At 45.4% G+C, this 15,987-nt stretch overlaps 1 protein-coding gene across 1 annotated transcript in view; it reads left to right on the plus strand.

The window, feature by feature from the left end:
- Positions 1-8,209: 8,209 nt before the first annotated feature.
- The window catches only part of MTR (5-methyltetrahydrofolate-homocysteine methyltransferase), a 100,086-nt gene continuing 92,308 nt past the window's right edge, over positions 8,210-15,987 (plus strand). Inside the window, exons 1-3 of the mRNA XM_060243312.1 lie at positions 8,210-8,561; positions 11,144-11,355; positions 15,403-15,492. Of these exons, the coding sequence (XP_060099295.1) occupies positions 8,510-8,561; positions 11,144-11,355; positions 15,403-15,492 (354 nt within the window). The 5' untranslated portion in view covers positions 8,210-8,509. The remainder of the gene's footprint in view (positions 8,562-11,143; positions 11,356-15,402; positions 15,493-15,987) is intronic.

The following is a 15,987-nucleotide window of genomic DNA, read 5'->3' on the forward strand; positions in this document are numbered from 1 at the left end:
AAGAGTTTTTAGGCTTTTTAAAGAAAGTTAAAAAGAATACCTACAAACGTAATGTTTTTTAAAAAATCAACCCTGGCATTTGTCACTTGATAGTTTAGCACTATCATACACACTAGCCTGGTCCACAACAGACACATGTTCAATCTATTTACAGGATACACTTGCTTTCATATGTGTTCTGGTTTTCATCTTGCATTCTGTACATGCACAGCTGAACATGTGATTGAAACTCCACATTAATCCTGGTACTGGTTTCAGTTCTGTTTGTAAACTGAACAGAAGTTGGCTCTTTCTTTCAAACAACTGTATACACATGCATGCAGGTTTAACGAGAGTTCAGTGTAACATGAACAGGGCAATGGCAATGGTTTTAAATCAGAATCACAACAGAAGCTATAAGGCACCTGAAACTATCAACTGCTCTCATTCAGCTCAGAACACAGCATTTCTGGTTCACCCACACCTAAACCAAAAGTGTTGATATTATAAGGACTGAACTGTTGTTGTTTACAATATCTTCCACGGGACTCTGAATGCACAATAAATGACAATGTGAATTATTCCATAATTACCAATTAATTACCAATGAATTCATAATTACCAAGTATTTGGGGTTGATTCACACTTGACAACAGCAGCAAGCTCTGTTCCCAGTCTCTGTGTGTCACACCAAAGCAACTTTCTCCACCAGTGACAAGCTAGTTTCTAACCCTTATCTGTCCAGTGGAAAATTCTCCCCCTTTAGCTCATGCTCAGTTTCAGAAAAAGCAAACCACTGTGGGGGAAAAGACAGAGGTCTCAGCTGACAGCAACAGGCTGTTGAAAGCCATGTGGTTCCATGACAGCACTGCCCAGTTGACAACCCAACAATATCCTTCACATAGGGACACTCATTAACTGTGTATTGACCATTAGTATGAGTCAATCAAGAGAACTGCAGTGTAGATCTGATTGATCTTTAATCTTCAGCATCCTGTAGAAACAAGGAAGGTTACTACAACTCCCAGAGTCTTTGTATAATGAATATTTCAAATGTCAGTCTAATTCTACCACAGAGACCAACTGGGATGTGTCCTATTTTGTATGTGTGAAATCATTACATCTAAGCCTACAGGCCTGAGCTGCCTGACTGCTCATAAACATGAATTCTTGGGTTTGCTAATAACAAGACAGTTCTGCCTGCTGTAACAAAGCTGAAATTTGCTCTTCAAACCTTGTGTTATCCCATGTTTGTTTTTAAAATAAAATCCCAGGAAAAAGTGCTGCCAACTTGATCTTTTACTTACCATCCAAAATCCTCAGTTACCTGCATAAAACTGAGAAAGCCTGTCAGCACCATTGACAAGTAATTTCTGATCGATGAAGAAGACTGCAAGGCAAATAATATTTGAAGTGCAGTCCTAAAGAGTTACACTTTTCTAAACCCATTGACTTGGATGAAGGATGTAAATCTGTTTCAGCTACTATTTCAGATTTATTCCTCACAATATGATGCACATCACCTTGCTTTGTCTCACATATTTTTTGGGGCACAAAACTTATGGCAAAACTGCGTTTCCTAATAGAGGCACTAACAACCTGGAGAAAGATCCAGGTGGATAGCCATCAATGTTCCCTCTAAGCTGCAAAGTCTTGTGAGCAAAAATTATACTTTGTGAGCTACTGGCATTAAAGTTGTGAGCTACTGAATAAATTAGTGTGCTCTGGAGTCCTCCTTCCTGAGCTAAGGCAAAACTGTGTGAGCTAGAGGCTAAAAATTTGTGAGCTAGCTCACGCTAACTCAGCTTAGAGGGAACACTGGTAGCCATGTTGGTCTGAAGTAGCAGAACAAAGTTTGAGTCCAGTGGCACCTTTAAGACCAACAAAGTTTTATTAATGGCATACGTTTTCATATTTTTGTTGTTCAGTTGCACAGTCGAGTCCAACTCTTTGCGACCCCATGGACAAAGCCACATATATTCTTAAAAATATCAAATTACACCACCAAGTTTCCATATACAGATACAATAATACTGGTTAGTAATGTTTGCATTACCTGGTAGTAAAATGAGCCCCAGATGTTGCATATTGTATGCCAATCTTACTTCTTTAATAGTTCTAACAACTGTAATCTACTGTTGTTGAAAAATAATATTTCCTTATATTCTCTGATTATTTATTACATGCTGTTACCCTTAATATATGGATTATTTCATAGGCCATAGATTGCCATTCTTTACAATGTCTAATAGCTTTCTAACGTCTGGTATATGCAATTTGTCTGTGACCAGCAGATCGAGAACTATCTTCTGGTAATTAAGAAGGGCTGCAATCCTGTGTAAACTTGGGTGTGACAAAGCCCCACTGACTACTGCAGGAGTTACAAATAAACATGTATATGTTGGGCCATAAATTATAATTCTTCAACAAGTTCAGCAGGCACATCAACAGGTCACACATGTATCATTGTTACAACCATTGTCCAAAACTCACTTTTTGGAGGCACTTTTATCACACATTTCCAACATGGTTGGACCAACAGATATCACTGGCAGTTAAATACATCTTGTAAACTTTCATGACCATACATACCAATGATAAATACCACCTTAATGGTAAGTATCCTTACTGGAATTGTAGCCAACGGTTCAAACAGGAGTTCTGTTAAAGCCTGCAGAACCGTCGATAATGACTATTGTGGTGTGGGGTGGTTCACAGGAGGGTAGAGGTTGTTTAACCCGTTCAAGAAAACCCTGGAGGTAGGGTGTGAAAACAACATATAGCTGTCTAGCAAGCTATGGTATGCAAGGTATACTCATATGGACGTGTTAGCCAACCCATTGTGTTTTTATTTTAAAAGAAACTCAAAAACTATAGACAATGGTGCCTCTGCTGGCAGAATCTCTGTATCCTCTAGCCAAGCGGAAAACCTCTGCCACTTTCTTGCATACGATAGTCTTGTTGTGGGTTTCTTTGCTGCCTTCAGAACGGAGTCTATCCTTCGGAGCCACGGCATGTTGGCAGCGGAGTCAGTCGCCAGAGTGCCAAGCGCTACTTGCTGAGGTCTGGCGGCAGCCCCTGTGGAACGTGGAGCAAGTCTTGCTTGAGCAGCAGGCCCTGTGATCTGTGCAGTAGGGGCATAAACCATACCTGCCTCTGCCAGAAAGGGGCTACTAAAATGGCTTGCATGTACAGTGCTAGGAGCCTGGTGATGGTGCGTTCCAGTAACGGGATGGGCGGGAACGCGTAAATGAACTCCTGCTTCCAGTCGATCTGGAATGTATCTCCAAGGGAGTGTGGGTCCCACCTCCCCCTTGTGCAGTACCTGGGTAATTTTGCATTCTGTGGGGTTGCAAACAGATCGATAGACGGGGTTCCCCACTGTCTGCAAATTTCATGGAACACCTTGGGATGTAACTCCCAGGCGTATCTGTCTGCCATTAAGTGGCTGAGGCCGTCTGCCCATTGATTGGTATGGCCTGCTATATGAATTGCCCGAAGGCACACATTGAATCGCAGTGCCTGCATCCATATCTGCTAGCAAGGCGGCACAGCCGTAGAGATGCTGTCTCACCCTGCCGATTGACGTATGCCACTGTCGTCGTGTTGTCTGACTGTATGAGCACTGATTGGCCCTGGAGGAGATCTGAAAACCTGTTAAGGGCATTAGCGATTGCCTTAAGTTCCAACACATTGATGTGTTGCCCCTCTTGTACTCTGTCCAAGTTCCCTGGGCTGCGCATACTGCTGTGTGTGCTCCCCATCCTAATAGTGAGGCATCGGTTGTTACAGTCATACCTGGCTCAAACACCTCAAAAGGTATACCCTGGCTGAGGTTGGCACTTACTGTCCACCATTGCAACAATCTTTGAACTGCATGCGGGATGGAGCAATTCACCGTGTTATGTCGTGTAGAGGGATTATATACCCGAACAAACCACTTCTGCAAGGTGCGCATATGCATTCTTGCATTTGGCAACACTAACACCGCGAATGCCATCAGCCCTAGCAAAATTTGAATAGTACGTGCGGACTACGTTTCCACCGTGCAGCATCTCCCCGCCAGCACCCTTATATGTTCCCTCCTGTCCTGTGGGAGACTAACCGTGCTGGTTCGGGAGTTAATTACCGCACCTATGAAAGACACTTCCTGCACTGGCTGCAGTTTGGATTTGTTCCAGTTCACTAACAAACCTAGCGAAGCGTAGCAGCAAACGGTGATGCGAAGGCTATGCTCCAGCTCTTCCTTCAACAGCCACCAGTAACCAATCATCAAGATATGGAAATACCACGCATCCCACGGCTCGTAAATGGGCTATGACTACCGCCATGCACTTAATGAAGACTCCTGGTGTGGTGGCTAAGCCAAATGGCAGAGAGGAGAATTGGAAAACTTTACTTCCCACCGTGAACCTGAGAAACTTCTGGTGGGCGTCATGGATCAGGATGTGCAGGTACGCATTCTTTAAGTCCACCACCGCAAACCAATCATGAGACATGAGAAACTCAGGTAAGGCAGCCAGAGAAAACATTTTAAACTTGGTTACATTGAGATAGTGATTTAAGCGTCTTAGATCTAATATGGGTCGGTAGCCCCCATCCGCCTTTGTGATTACAAAGAATGAGGAGTAGATCCCTGCTAAATCGGTCTCCGGTGGGACTGCCGCTCTTGCCCCTTTGGCTAGTAAATCCTGTACCTCTACTTGAACTAACGGGTCAACGGATGCTGAGGTGAAACAGGTAAGTATAACTGTGGAACAGATCGGAATTCTAACCTATAACCTTCCCATATAATCTGTGTGACCCATCTATCTGTGGTAATGCTTTCCCATGCAGCCGCATGGTCTTGGAGCAGCCCTGCCAAATAGTGGGGCTATCTTGACACGGAAGGTAGTCAAAAAAGGTTCTTAGGAGGGGGATCCCAAGGGTGGTTAGGAGGTGGCGGCTGCTGTGGAGGATGCTGCTTATTACGGTGCCCTCCTCGCCTGGGCTGCTGCTGCGGTGGGTACTGCCGCTGCTGCTGGTACTGGTACGGATACGGCTGGCGCTGATAGTAAGGATGGTAGCATTGAAAATATGATGACCTGTATTGTGTACGTGGTCGATACTGGGATTGCTGGGAGTTTGAAACTCCATATGATCTGGCTGTCTGAGTGTTTTTCTTTTTCTCCCGCAGGAAATCATTCATGAATTCTGAAAACAGGGACGTGCCCTGAAATGGGAGATCCTCGATCCTATTGCGGGTAAGGCAGTTGACCTCATCCATGCACGCCTGTGCATCGCTATTGCGAAGGCTAAGCCCCCAGTTGAAGTTTCTGCAGCGTGCTTGCTCGCATTTAGCTGCTGACTTATTACCTTTAAGGCTTCCGTGTGCAAGACTCTCGCCATGGCTCTGTCCTGTTCTGGCAACTTGTCCAGGATAGGCTGTAACTTTTCATTCAGAAACATACTATACACTGCAAGGGTCACCTGATAGTTGGCAATTTTAAGGTTTAATGCGGAGGTCGCATATGACTTCCTAGCTTGGGCGTCTATCTTCCTGCCCTCCTTGTCAGAAGGCATAGATTGTGCCCCAGAGTGATAGCGTGCTTGCATATCCTCCGCAATCAAGGAGGAGGCCACTGGATGTTGAAACAGAAAAGCGCAGTTTTCCGGGTGTATACGATGTTGATTTTCCACCCTTCGAGAGGTGGATGGCAAGGATGCTGGTTTCTTCCAGAGTTCATTCGCCATATCCACTATCTCATCAATGAGAGGAAAGGCTACTAGTTGCAGTGCGTCCGCATACAATCTGGCCATGATCTTCCCTCTTGGCTTCTGTTCCAGGGGAATGATCGGGAGGTCAAGAGCTCGAGCCATGAGTGTCATCTGCTCTGACATCAGCTTCAAATCCTCCGAAGTGGATGGTGGGTCCTGTACTCCCACTGCTATGTCCTGAGGCGCTGCTCCCGGCAAGCCAAGGACGGCGGCTGAGGGTGCCAGCCCCTGCTGTCATACTGATGAGGTAGGATATCTTTGGAGCCCCAGGAAGAATCCCTCATATACAGCATGGGCTCAGGCTCATCATCCCACTGTGGGCACAGATAGATTGGAATGTGTGGGGGACTCATGTGCTGTGACCTCAGGGACAGCTGGGGTGACCGATACCTCAGAGATGGCGTGCATTCCCGAGATGGGGAAGGGATTCTGTGGCCCAGTGTCAGTGGGTGGCTATCGTCCTGTGCGTATGCTCGGAGCGCGATCTCCAGTTCTTATGTTTGCTCTTATCCCTGTGTTTCTTCGCAGGAGGCTCTGAGGATGAGCGGAGCGCTAGTATTGGGGTCAGTGGCGTGGACACCCCTAGCTGCCAAATGCATTCCGAGCACATGGATGATGGTCAGGATGACTGAGGTAAGTCTGGTGCCTCTGGCGCAGCCAGTACCAGTGGTGCCGACGAAGTTGGCAGTGGGTCGGTATTTGTTAAGACCTTTTCCCACATGGAAGTCCGCAGTCGGGCGCAGCAGGCAGACTGTGTCTTGGTGGTAAACTTTTGTTATATAGTGCACTTCGAGACATTGTGGGTTTCACCCAGGCAAATAACACAGCCTTCATGCTCATCCGACTTTGTCATACTCGCCGAGCATGTACACTTTTTAAATCCTGTCAGCTTTGGCATTGCCACAGTGTAACAGACAGGTAGCTCTTAAGTGTTTGCGAGGTGGCAAAAACAGAACTGAGGGGAATGGAGGAGCCCGCCAGCTTATATAGTTAATGCCGTGGCGGGAAGCCTGCCGATTGGCTGATGGGCTCCTCCCACATGACACATAGCTACGGAAAAATTGTTCCAAGGCAGGCCTGTGCAAGCGCAGTACCCATGTGGGACCGGACAAGGGCAACATCCATGAACTGTTGATTTTTATTGGTTGGATGTGGGCTATGCGGGATTGGCTTACACTCTGTCTCTGGTGTGCCACTGGCTGATTCTGCTCTCCCCTGCCCACCACCAGCCCCATCAGGCAAGAACCCCACCAGACAGCCACTGACCTCTGAGACAGTTCTCTGCTGACAGGTTCTTTTGAGGGCTTACTGATTACTATTGCCTCTCCTCAGGGCCCATTGTAGGAAATTCAGGACAGTCCATCTCAGGCCCGTAGCCACATGGGGGGGCCAGGCCATTTTATTTAACCCCCCTTCCCTCCATTGGACCAGAGGAAAAGGAAGGGAGAGAGAGCGAAAGAGATCAAATGAGAGAACGCCAATGCAAGGAGGACCGCGAGAGAGCAGCAGAGAGAGAAACAGGGATAGAGAGCAGCAGAGAGAGAGCACGACTGCAAGGGGGACAGGGAGAAAGCAGCAAAGAGAGAGAGGAAAAAAACAGTGCAAGAGAGAGGCAGAGGGAGAGAGGCGGGGCTGCAAGGGGGACAAGAAAAGAACGAGAGAAACGGAGAGAGACAGACAGAACGCAATGCCGACAGCAAGAGAACAGCAGAGAGAAACGGAGACAGAGCAGCAGAGAGAGACTGCGACTGCACATAGGACAGGAAGAGAACATAAAAGAGAGAAAGAAATAGGGAGAAAGAGCAGCAGAGAGAGAGAGACCAGGACTGCAAGGGGGACAGGGCAAGAGCAGGAGCGAGAACAGCGACTGTAACCCCCACCCCATTTTTTATTTATTAAAGTGCCAAGCACATGATGGGAAATCTCCCCCTCCCTTTCTTTCCCCCTTTTTGGGGGCAGAGACAACTGGGACAGGGAGGGCTGGCCGCTGGGGGGGTGGGGGGAAGCAGCCAAGCCCCGCAGCCCCCCAATTTTTTTTTTACATCTCCCGGGCCCCTCCAACCAATATTTTCTGGCGAGGGGACTATCTCCCCCCCAACACAAACAATGCTGGCGCAAAGCAAACAAACCGTGAAAAACATGTTCATGAGACAAACAGCAGCAGTTACTTCCAGCAATGTGGGTGGGGGAGGGTACATCTCCTAGGCCGAGCCAGCTCGGCAGCAGCCGCTGCAAGGCTTGTGGCCTCCGCCTGCATGCAACCACGCCGTAGCTCCGCCCCTCGAGTCTAAGCTTGGAAGCACAGACGGGAGGGACGGAGGGAGAGCGGGTAAGCCGCGTGCGTGCTTGCTGGGGCTTAGAAGCCCCGCTCTCCCTATCTCCCTCGCTGAGGAAGCCAGGGCGGCCTCCGCTGCTGGGTCCAAGTCTGGGCTCCTCCGCAAGCAGCATGGGGAGGAGGCGAGGAGCAAATCTCGAATCCTATCGGAGCGTGGTTCCTATTTGATGCCTTCCCCGTTCCTACTCTGGAATCCCCGTTGGCGTCAGCACGCATTACTGCTCCGCCTCCTGCCGCCGCATGGCTGCAATAAGCTTGGGAGGAGGGCACTCGCGTCGGGAAAGTACCTTGAACAGTTTATGAATTAGGAGAATGAAGCCAACTTCATATGAGTCTGCGCATGGGCGAGGCGCGCAGGCGCTTTCTTCATTGTGCTTAGGGCCCATCTAAGCGGATAACTGGTTTTGTGCTTTTACGTGTTCGTGAGAGAAGAAGAGAATGTCGCCTACGCTCCACGAATTAACTGAGCAGCGCCAGCAGCAGTCGAATGGTTCGTGTCTACGTGGAGCTGGTTGTGAGGTCGCAAGTGGCCTGGAAAGCGTTGGGCTGTGGAAAAATTCTGGCTTTATTCTCCAGCGCGTGTCATGCTTTGAGAGTATAGCTGCAGTTTTTGTTCCCGTAATCATTAAGCGTTCTCCCATCCCTTCTCGCAGAGATAGTTAACTTGTTTCATTATGGGCAGAGAGTTGGAGAACGTGCGAAAATCAGTTTACAGATTCAACGCAGACAAGATAGTTTGTATTTGTCCCACCGGGTATTTTTTAAAAATTTAATTCACTTTTTTAAACGTCAAAGGCCGATATAGAAAAGGCTTCACTCAGCGTTGTTCATGACTTTCTGAAGATAAGCAAAGCAGTTCGCGATTCATCGGACTTCGGTTTCATTCCACCCCTGGTTTTACATTTCTCAGTTTCTTCTATATCTTTCTTCCCCCATCCCCATAGAAATACTAAATGATGCAATACAAAATACTAATAGGATGGACCAAATTAGGAAGCCGCAAAGACTCGCAGGAAGGCGGGACGGCCCCTCCTCTCTCGCCCCCCTCCCCGTGAATCTTCTTACCTCCCCTGCTGACATTTTGTCTTTCCCTCCTCCCGCTCGCTTGAGCTATTCCTTGTGGTCTGTGTTTTGGGTTATCTGGCCGCCATTTGAGAATACCTTGCAGACCACATTTCAAGAATTGAGCCACTCTAGATTTTTAAATGTACAATCGAGGAAACAAAAAATTGCAACCATTGATTTCTGCATGCCAAGGCTCACATAGTGGTTTGGGGAGAATTACGTGACATGTACACATAGTCATTCAGAAATTTATTTCATATGCAATTTATGCTTTGTTGTGTTTATTGCGTGCCTTTTGTGTTATCTGGTGTTTCTTGGTAATTTTTTATCTTGTTTCTGCCTACAGTGAATCCAGTGTACCTGGCCTTCTGTTGCCTGCTTCACATTCTGCTCTTCTGGCACAGTTTCTTTTCTCCTGTTTAACATCTTTTGCACTACATTTGTATATGTGTAGATGCAGTGTTATTCTCAGTTGCCTTTTTAGACTGACTGTTGTTGTTCAGTTGCATAGTTGAGTCCGACTCTTTGCGACCCCATGGGCCAAGTCATGCCAGGCCCCCCTGTCTTCCACCATCCTCCAAAGTCTGCTTAAATTCATGTTAATTACATCAGTAATGCTGTCTGGCAATCTCATCTTTTGCTGTCCCCTTCTTCTTTGGCCTCATGGTCTTCTCCAGTGAGAGCTCCATTCTCATTTGGTTGCCAAAGTATTTGCGCTTCAGCATCTGACCTTCCAGGGAAGAGTCAGGGTTGATTTCCCTTAGGACTGACTCCTCCCCCACAAAGAGTTAATAGAGAGCAAAGCTATACTATACTAGAACAGCCACCCATAAACTGCCTTAAAGGTATGACTATTAAATTCAGTAGGTCTGAACAGAATTAGATTGATTTTAAAAAGAAATGTGGAAGAAAAGGTGTTTGTGACGCTGACAGAGGTAATAGGGTAGCGGTCTGGAAACACAAAAAGATGTGGCCAGCTGCTCAGGTGTGGGGGCGGGGGAGGGAGGAAGGGGTTTGAATTCAGTTTTCAATCCTCTGGCTTTTGCAGCTCTTTGCTTTTTTAATGTTGGAGGACTTGTTTTCCTCAGAAAACACAAGATAAAATGACCGGAGGGGAGGAGGTGCCTGGTAGCTGGAATTGGGATTTATTTATGTTTGCCCTCTGACCATTTGGTGCAGGGGTCCCTAACATGGTGCTCATGTGCACCGTGGCACCTGTTAACACCCTTCCTGGTGCCCACCAAGTGGTTTGCTGCCAAGATATTTTTTGGATTTGGTTAAACTGTAAAGATACATCTCTCTGCTCTGTTTTCTTCTCTTTTTTCTTCTTTCTCTTTTTGTATTTGTTTATATAGTTTTCTTGGTTTATATATATATATAGTTTTCTTATATAGTTTTCTTGGTTTATACTCACAACTTATCATCAGTCATGCAGTGAAGACTCTTGTGTCATGGTGGAAACTGCTGGTTTTTGAACTTGCACAGGCAGTTGGCTCTCCAGTGGTTGATCAGCAGCCCTGTTGCGCAAAAGCCCCACCTAGCCCCTTCCACTTTTTGTAGTTTAGCATTTTTCTTAAGATTTTTGAAAAATCTTAAGAAAAATTCTAAACTACAGAAAGTGGAAGGGGCGAGGTGGGGCTTTTGCCCAACAGGGCTGCTGTTTGGCCATTGGAGAGCCAACTGCCTGTGCAAGTTTAAAAACCAGCAGTTTCCACCATGACACAAGGGTCTTCACTGCATGACTGATGATAAGCTGTGAGTAAGCAAGAAAATACTTTTAAGCAGTATCTCCTGTGCAGCAGAGCTTCTGCCTGTTGTTGGTCTTAAAGGTACCACTGGACTCAAACTTTGTTCAGTTACTGTTAGTGTTATGCATAACCTCATTTACTACAGGGTATGGAACTGTTCCTTCATCTTTGTTTTCTGCTCTCCAGTGGACACCACTGTGGAGCAGATTGTATGTAAGAGAGATTGACTCTTTTGAACATGTACTTTTTCTTAACACAGATATCAAGAAAAGTTTGAAGGATGAAATTGAATCAATTTTGCAAGAGCGCATTATGGTTTTGGATGGAGGCATGGGGACCATGATCCAACAGTACAACTTCACAGAAGAGGCATTTCGAGGTCAAGAATTTAAGGACCATCCCAAGCCCTTGAAAGGAAACAATGACCTATTGAGTATAACTCAATCTGATATCATATGCAAAATTCACAAGGTAGAGTATGGCCTACATGCTAAGATTTTTGAGGAAACAAATATATTGATTGTTTTGAAGTATCTTAGTTTTTGAAATGCATATTTGCTGAAAAATATAAAAGCCCTGTCAGTAATCCTAAAAAATGGTTAATAATGTTACCTTGGTTAAAATATTCTGTGTTTTGGGACTTTTGGAGATGGGAAAAAGTTAATAGAAGGACTTGGTGAAAAGGGAAAAACCAAGAAGATGGGGAAAGGGACAGGAGGGTTTGGGTTAGCTGTTAAAATAGGAAAAATGGGTTGGATGGGAAGATTTGGCCTATAATGATACCTGGAAAAATAACAAGGGATAGGGCAGGCCCGTATCCAGGATTTCAAATGTTGGGGAGCATTTAAATTTCTCAGGGGGCGCTTAATTTAGTTAATTTAATTCTTGCCAAGGAGCTCTGAACAGACACTGTCTGCCTGGCCTCTTCCAGGCTGTCCTTGGGAGCAACAGGGCACAGGTGGAGGAGGGAAGCTTCTGTACTTTTCAAAGTGCCATCTCCCTCTCCAGGGTCTCTGAACAGGAAGAATAAGACCAACCTCCCCCCCCCCCCTCACCTCAACTTTCATTCCTCTTTCCTGCTCTGATCGAGGCTGGTGGTTGCAGATCCCGCTGGCCGCTCTGGCTGGCTCCCTCCCACCTGCTTATCTGATGCATCCTGGGCTGAGTGCTCTTCCTCCTCCACCCGCAGCCCCTTCCACCCCTCCCTCTTGATCCAGCACCTCTTGATCCAATTGGTGGTACTCCAAGATGAAAAGGAGGTGGCGGTGGTCACACCCCTCCCTCTCTGCCTTCCCTGCCAGCTCTGCAGCTGGTCAGCCAAAGGGGCTGACTTTGCAAGCTATGCTTGGGAGTTAAGGAGGAGGGAGATCCAGCTTGCTTGCTGGCTTGCTTATAGATGAGACACATGGGTGACCAGGAGAGCCTCTCCTCCAAGTCTGGAGCTTGTAGTACTTCGGCCTGTTGGGGCTCTCTATCCAGGCTCCCGAGCTAAAAGACAAGAGAGCACCCAATTGGAGACAGCAGCTTTTGGAGACAGGGCTTGCCTTCTTGCTGGGACAGGGTGGCTTAAGGGTTGCAGGCTACAACAATAACAACAAAAGCAGAGAAGGTGGCCGGTGGCAGCAAGGCTTGGCTGCAGCTGTGGGCCAGTGAAAGGGGCCAGCTCAGGGTGGGAGAGGGTGGCTGGCACCCATGTGTTTCTCCTTCATTTCCCTCTTCAGAGTTCCAGCACCTCTTTTTCCAGAAAAAAAGCCCTGGGAAGGTCATTATGCCCCTTTCAGCATTCCATACGCTATTCCAAGGGTGTCAAACTCACTTGTAATGACATAAATGAGACCTTGTCGGGTTGGGCCATGTCAGGCTGGTCCATGTGTGTACCTATAGGTAGTAGAGATACAAACTTTATAAGGGACAAAAAAACAACTGAAGATTTTTTTTTTTTAAAAAAACTTAAAATATGCTTAAAACATTAGTACTTCTTGGTCTTAAAGGTGCTTTTTTGTATTTCTCCCATGGGATCCAGAGAATTGGACAAAGGAAGCTCTGGCTCTTTCCTTCCTTCTCCAGGGGGCCAGAAGGGGGAGGAGCTTCAGCCAATAAAAGGAAGAGAGGCCTTCTCAGTAGCAGCACCTGAAATATGGAATGCACTCCCGGAGTCCATAAGGGCCCTGCAGGACCTCTCTCAATTCCGCAGGGCCTGCAAAACCGGGAGGGGACTGCCACCCTTCACTACTGAGAAATTGGAATCACTATGGGTTCACTTTTAGTAAAGGATGAGCCCGCCTAGGTTGTTGCTTAACAGCACCATAAAATGTTCTAAAATGTTTTAACCGTACTTGCTGTTTGAAGTTTTAAACTGTTTAATTGTATTTATTGTTTGAAGTTTTGAACTGAGTGTTAGCCGCCCTGAGTCCGCTTGTGGAGAGGGTGGGATACAAATTAAAGGTAATAATAATAATGATGATAAAAACCCTAGTCAGGAGTAGACCAGTACATGAATTATTAGGGAACAATACAACACAACATTTGGATTTTATTAAAGCTACAACAGATGTATACTGTCTGTAATTATTATTCTTTGGACATTGAATAGCTGTGTTTCATTGAAAGCAAACCCTCTTGTGTTTATTACAACATACTTAATTTAAATGATTTATTTTGGTTCATCTTCTGGGTTGCCAGCATCCTACAAATAGATGTTAGGAACTTAACATTTTATGGACTTTAGGAAGTAGCTTCTTCATCAGAAACTGCAATTTGCACATGGGTCTTGAAGAGACTTAAATCGGTAGTGAGAAGGTCTGTGGTGAAAGGTACAGAGTACAGGTGAATGTTAAGGAATTCTGGGTGGGTGGGAGATCACCCACAATTAACAGTGAGTTTCAAGTTCTGGGAAATACCTGAAAGTGCCCAGTTGACATTTATCATTAGCTGTGTCTATGGGCCACACCATATTACTTCTTTACAAAAAAAAAAAAGGTGGAACAGACTAATCAGAGTCGTATACCTCTATCAGACATCTAGTAATGGCTCTGAACTTCTATATCATACAGGTGAACTGTTCCAAACCAGATTGTCCTTTGCCCAAAAGGGATTAAGTCTGCCAGGATAGTCCCAATGTAGAATAGAAATAAATGGGTAGTTCTAATGGAACCTCCAGGGGTCCAAGATCCTGGATGCTCTAGGTGGTGCTCTTTCCCTAGTAAGGTGTTAGAGTTTCTGTTACAAATTCATATTCCCTATAATTGACAAGTCATAGTATCAATATTTTTATCAATTGCTAAGATAGAAATTGCACGTAAATGGAGACAGAAAAAAGGGCCAGGGCTGGAATGGTATAACGCTATTGGAATCATTTTGTTTTGGGTAAATTAGATCTTTCTTCTGGCTTACAAAATTTAGATACTTATCAAAACAGTTTTCAAATGGTTTGGTTTCCCATAGTTCAATTTCTTCAAGAGAGAGAAATTCTGTTGTCTAATCTTTTTTTTTTGTTTTTAGGAGCTCATATATTTTTAAATAAATAAAATTGCCTTTAGATGATAATAGATTAAATAGGCAATAGCTTAGAATAATGAATGGGGGGAGAAAGGTGTACCAAATTATAGGAAAAGAAATTTTGTTTAGGGTTTTAGATTGGTTGTAATTCTGTTCTGTATTTTTTGGGGGGATAATAATGTTTAAAGAGGGAGGGAAGGAAAGGAAGGAACGAAGAAAGAAATTTAAGTAATGAAACAGTTTCCAGTGTGACATTGACTGCTGGATGAGTTCATATTTTGCTGTTTGGCCTTGTTAGAGCATGGATGGGTTCTGGAAGAGATGTCATCTTCTCTAGACATAGTAAGCATCTCCACTGAAGAAGCCTGCTTTCATGAAAAGACTACCATTACTTTTCACAGGACCTGTTAGCTATTGCATACAAAGCCCATCATGGCCTTGGACCTCCATTTCTACAAGACTGCCTCTCTTCCTATGCTCCACCGTAACAGCTTTGCTAGTCAAATCAGGGTTTTCTACAGGTGCCAACCTGCAAATGGGTAAAATTAACACCTGCCCATACATCATCGGTCTCTGTTGTGGCCCCCACTTTGTGGAATAGCCTGCCTGAGGTCAGGAAGGCTCCTTTTATGGTTTTCCACAAACTACTCAAGAGGGCTTTTCTACTAGGGGCCAGTAGAGTTGCACTATGCTAAATGATTTATGAAGTTACTTGGAAAAATTATTAGGGTCTGTGATTTATAGTACTGTTTTAGCTTGCTGAAACTAGGATCCTGACATGGAATTTTGCATCATTTAATGTGTCACATTAATACTTGCGCTTTGCTTCAGTTCTGTTTTCACTTCTGGTTGGTCCTACAACCCTAATCCCATTGCATTGTTTATTGGATGTCTCATCTGTTGATTGTATTGACTCACTTTGTGTAATCCACCTTGAGTCCAAGTGATAAAGGTGGACTATATATAATACAAATAAAGAAATAAAACTCTGAGACCTCAGCTGCTTCCTTTCTCTTGCAGGAGTACTTGTTGTCTGGTGCTGATATCATTGAGACAAACACTTTTAGCAGTACCAAAATAGCGCAAGCTGACTATGGTCTTGAGCATCTGGTAAGTGTTTTGAATGTTTAAAAAATTGTTTTGACCAACAACTAAGATCCAGCCTGGTGCTGGAGCCCACTCATGGTGGTATTGACATTTGTTTTCTTTTAGCTCTGTGGAGAAACGCCATCTTAGTTGGGAGGGAACATGAAACTGCTAGGCAGGCTTTGGGGCCTAGCCCTCCTTTCATTCCCCCCCCCCCTTCCTTCCATAGGCAAACCAGCAACTCTAGGGGGAAAGCCTCCTAGAGAGGCAGGAAGTTCTTTTTTTTTTTTAATTTGAAAAGGGCAGTCCGCAGCTGGCGCTGGAGGAGGAAGGTTGGTAGCCTGGGCTCCTGCCTGTGGGGGTGGCCCCAAGGCAGTCATTCACAAGGTAGGGCCAGTTTACACCAGGGATGAGCAGATGCGTTTAAATCTACCTTTTATTTGCCCTTCTTGTTGCTGATCAGGTGCTGTGCTAAACTTTTATATGTAACTGTTTTTTTTTTTAAATTCTCTTTCTCTT

Source organism: Heteronotia binoei, chromosome 1 (genome assembly GCF_032191835.1).
Source record: "Heteronotia binoei isolate CCM8104 ecotype False Entrance Well chromosome 1, APGP_CSIRO_Hbin_v1, whole genome shotgun sequence".
Classification (NCBI taxonomy): Eukaryota; Metazoa; Chordata; class Lepidosauria; order Squamata; family Gekkonidae; genus Heteronotia; species Heteronotia binoei.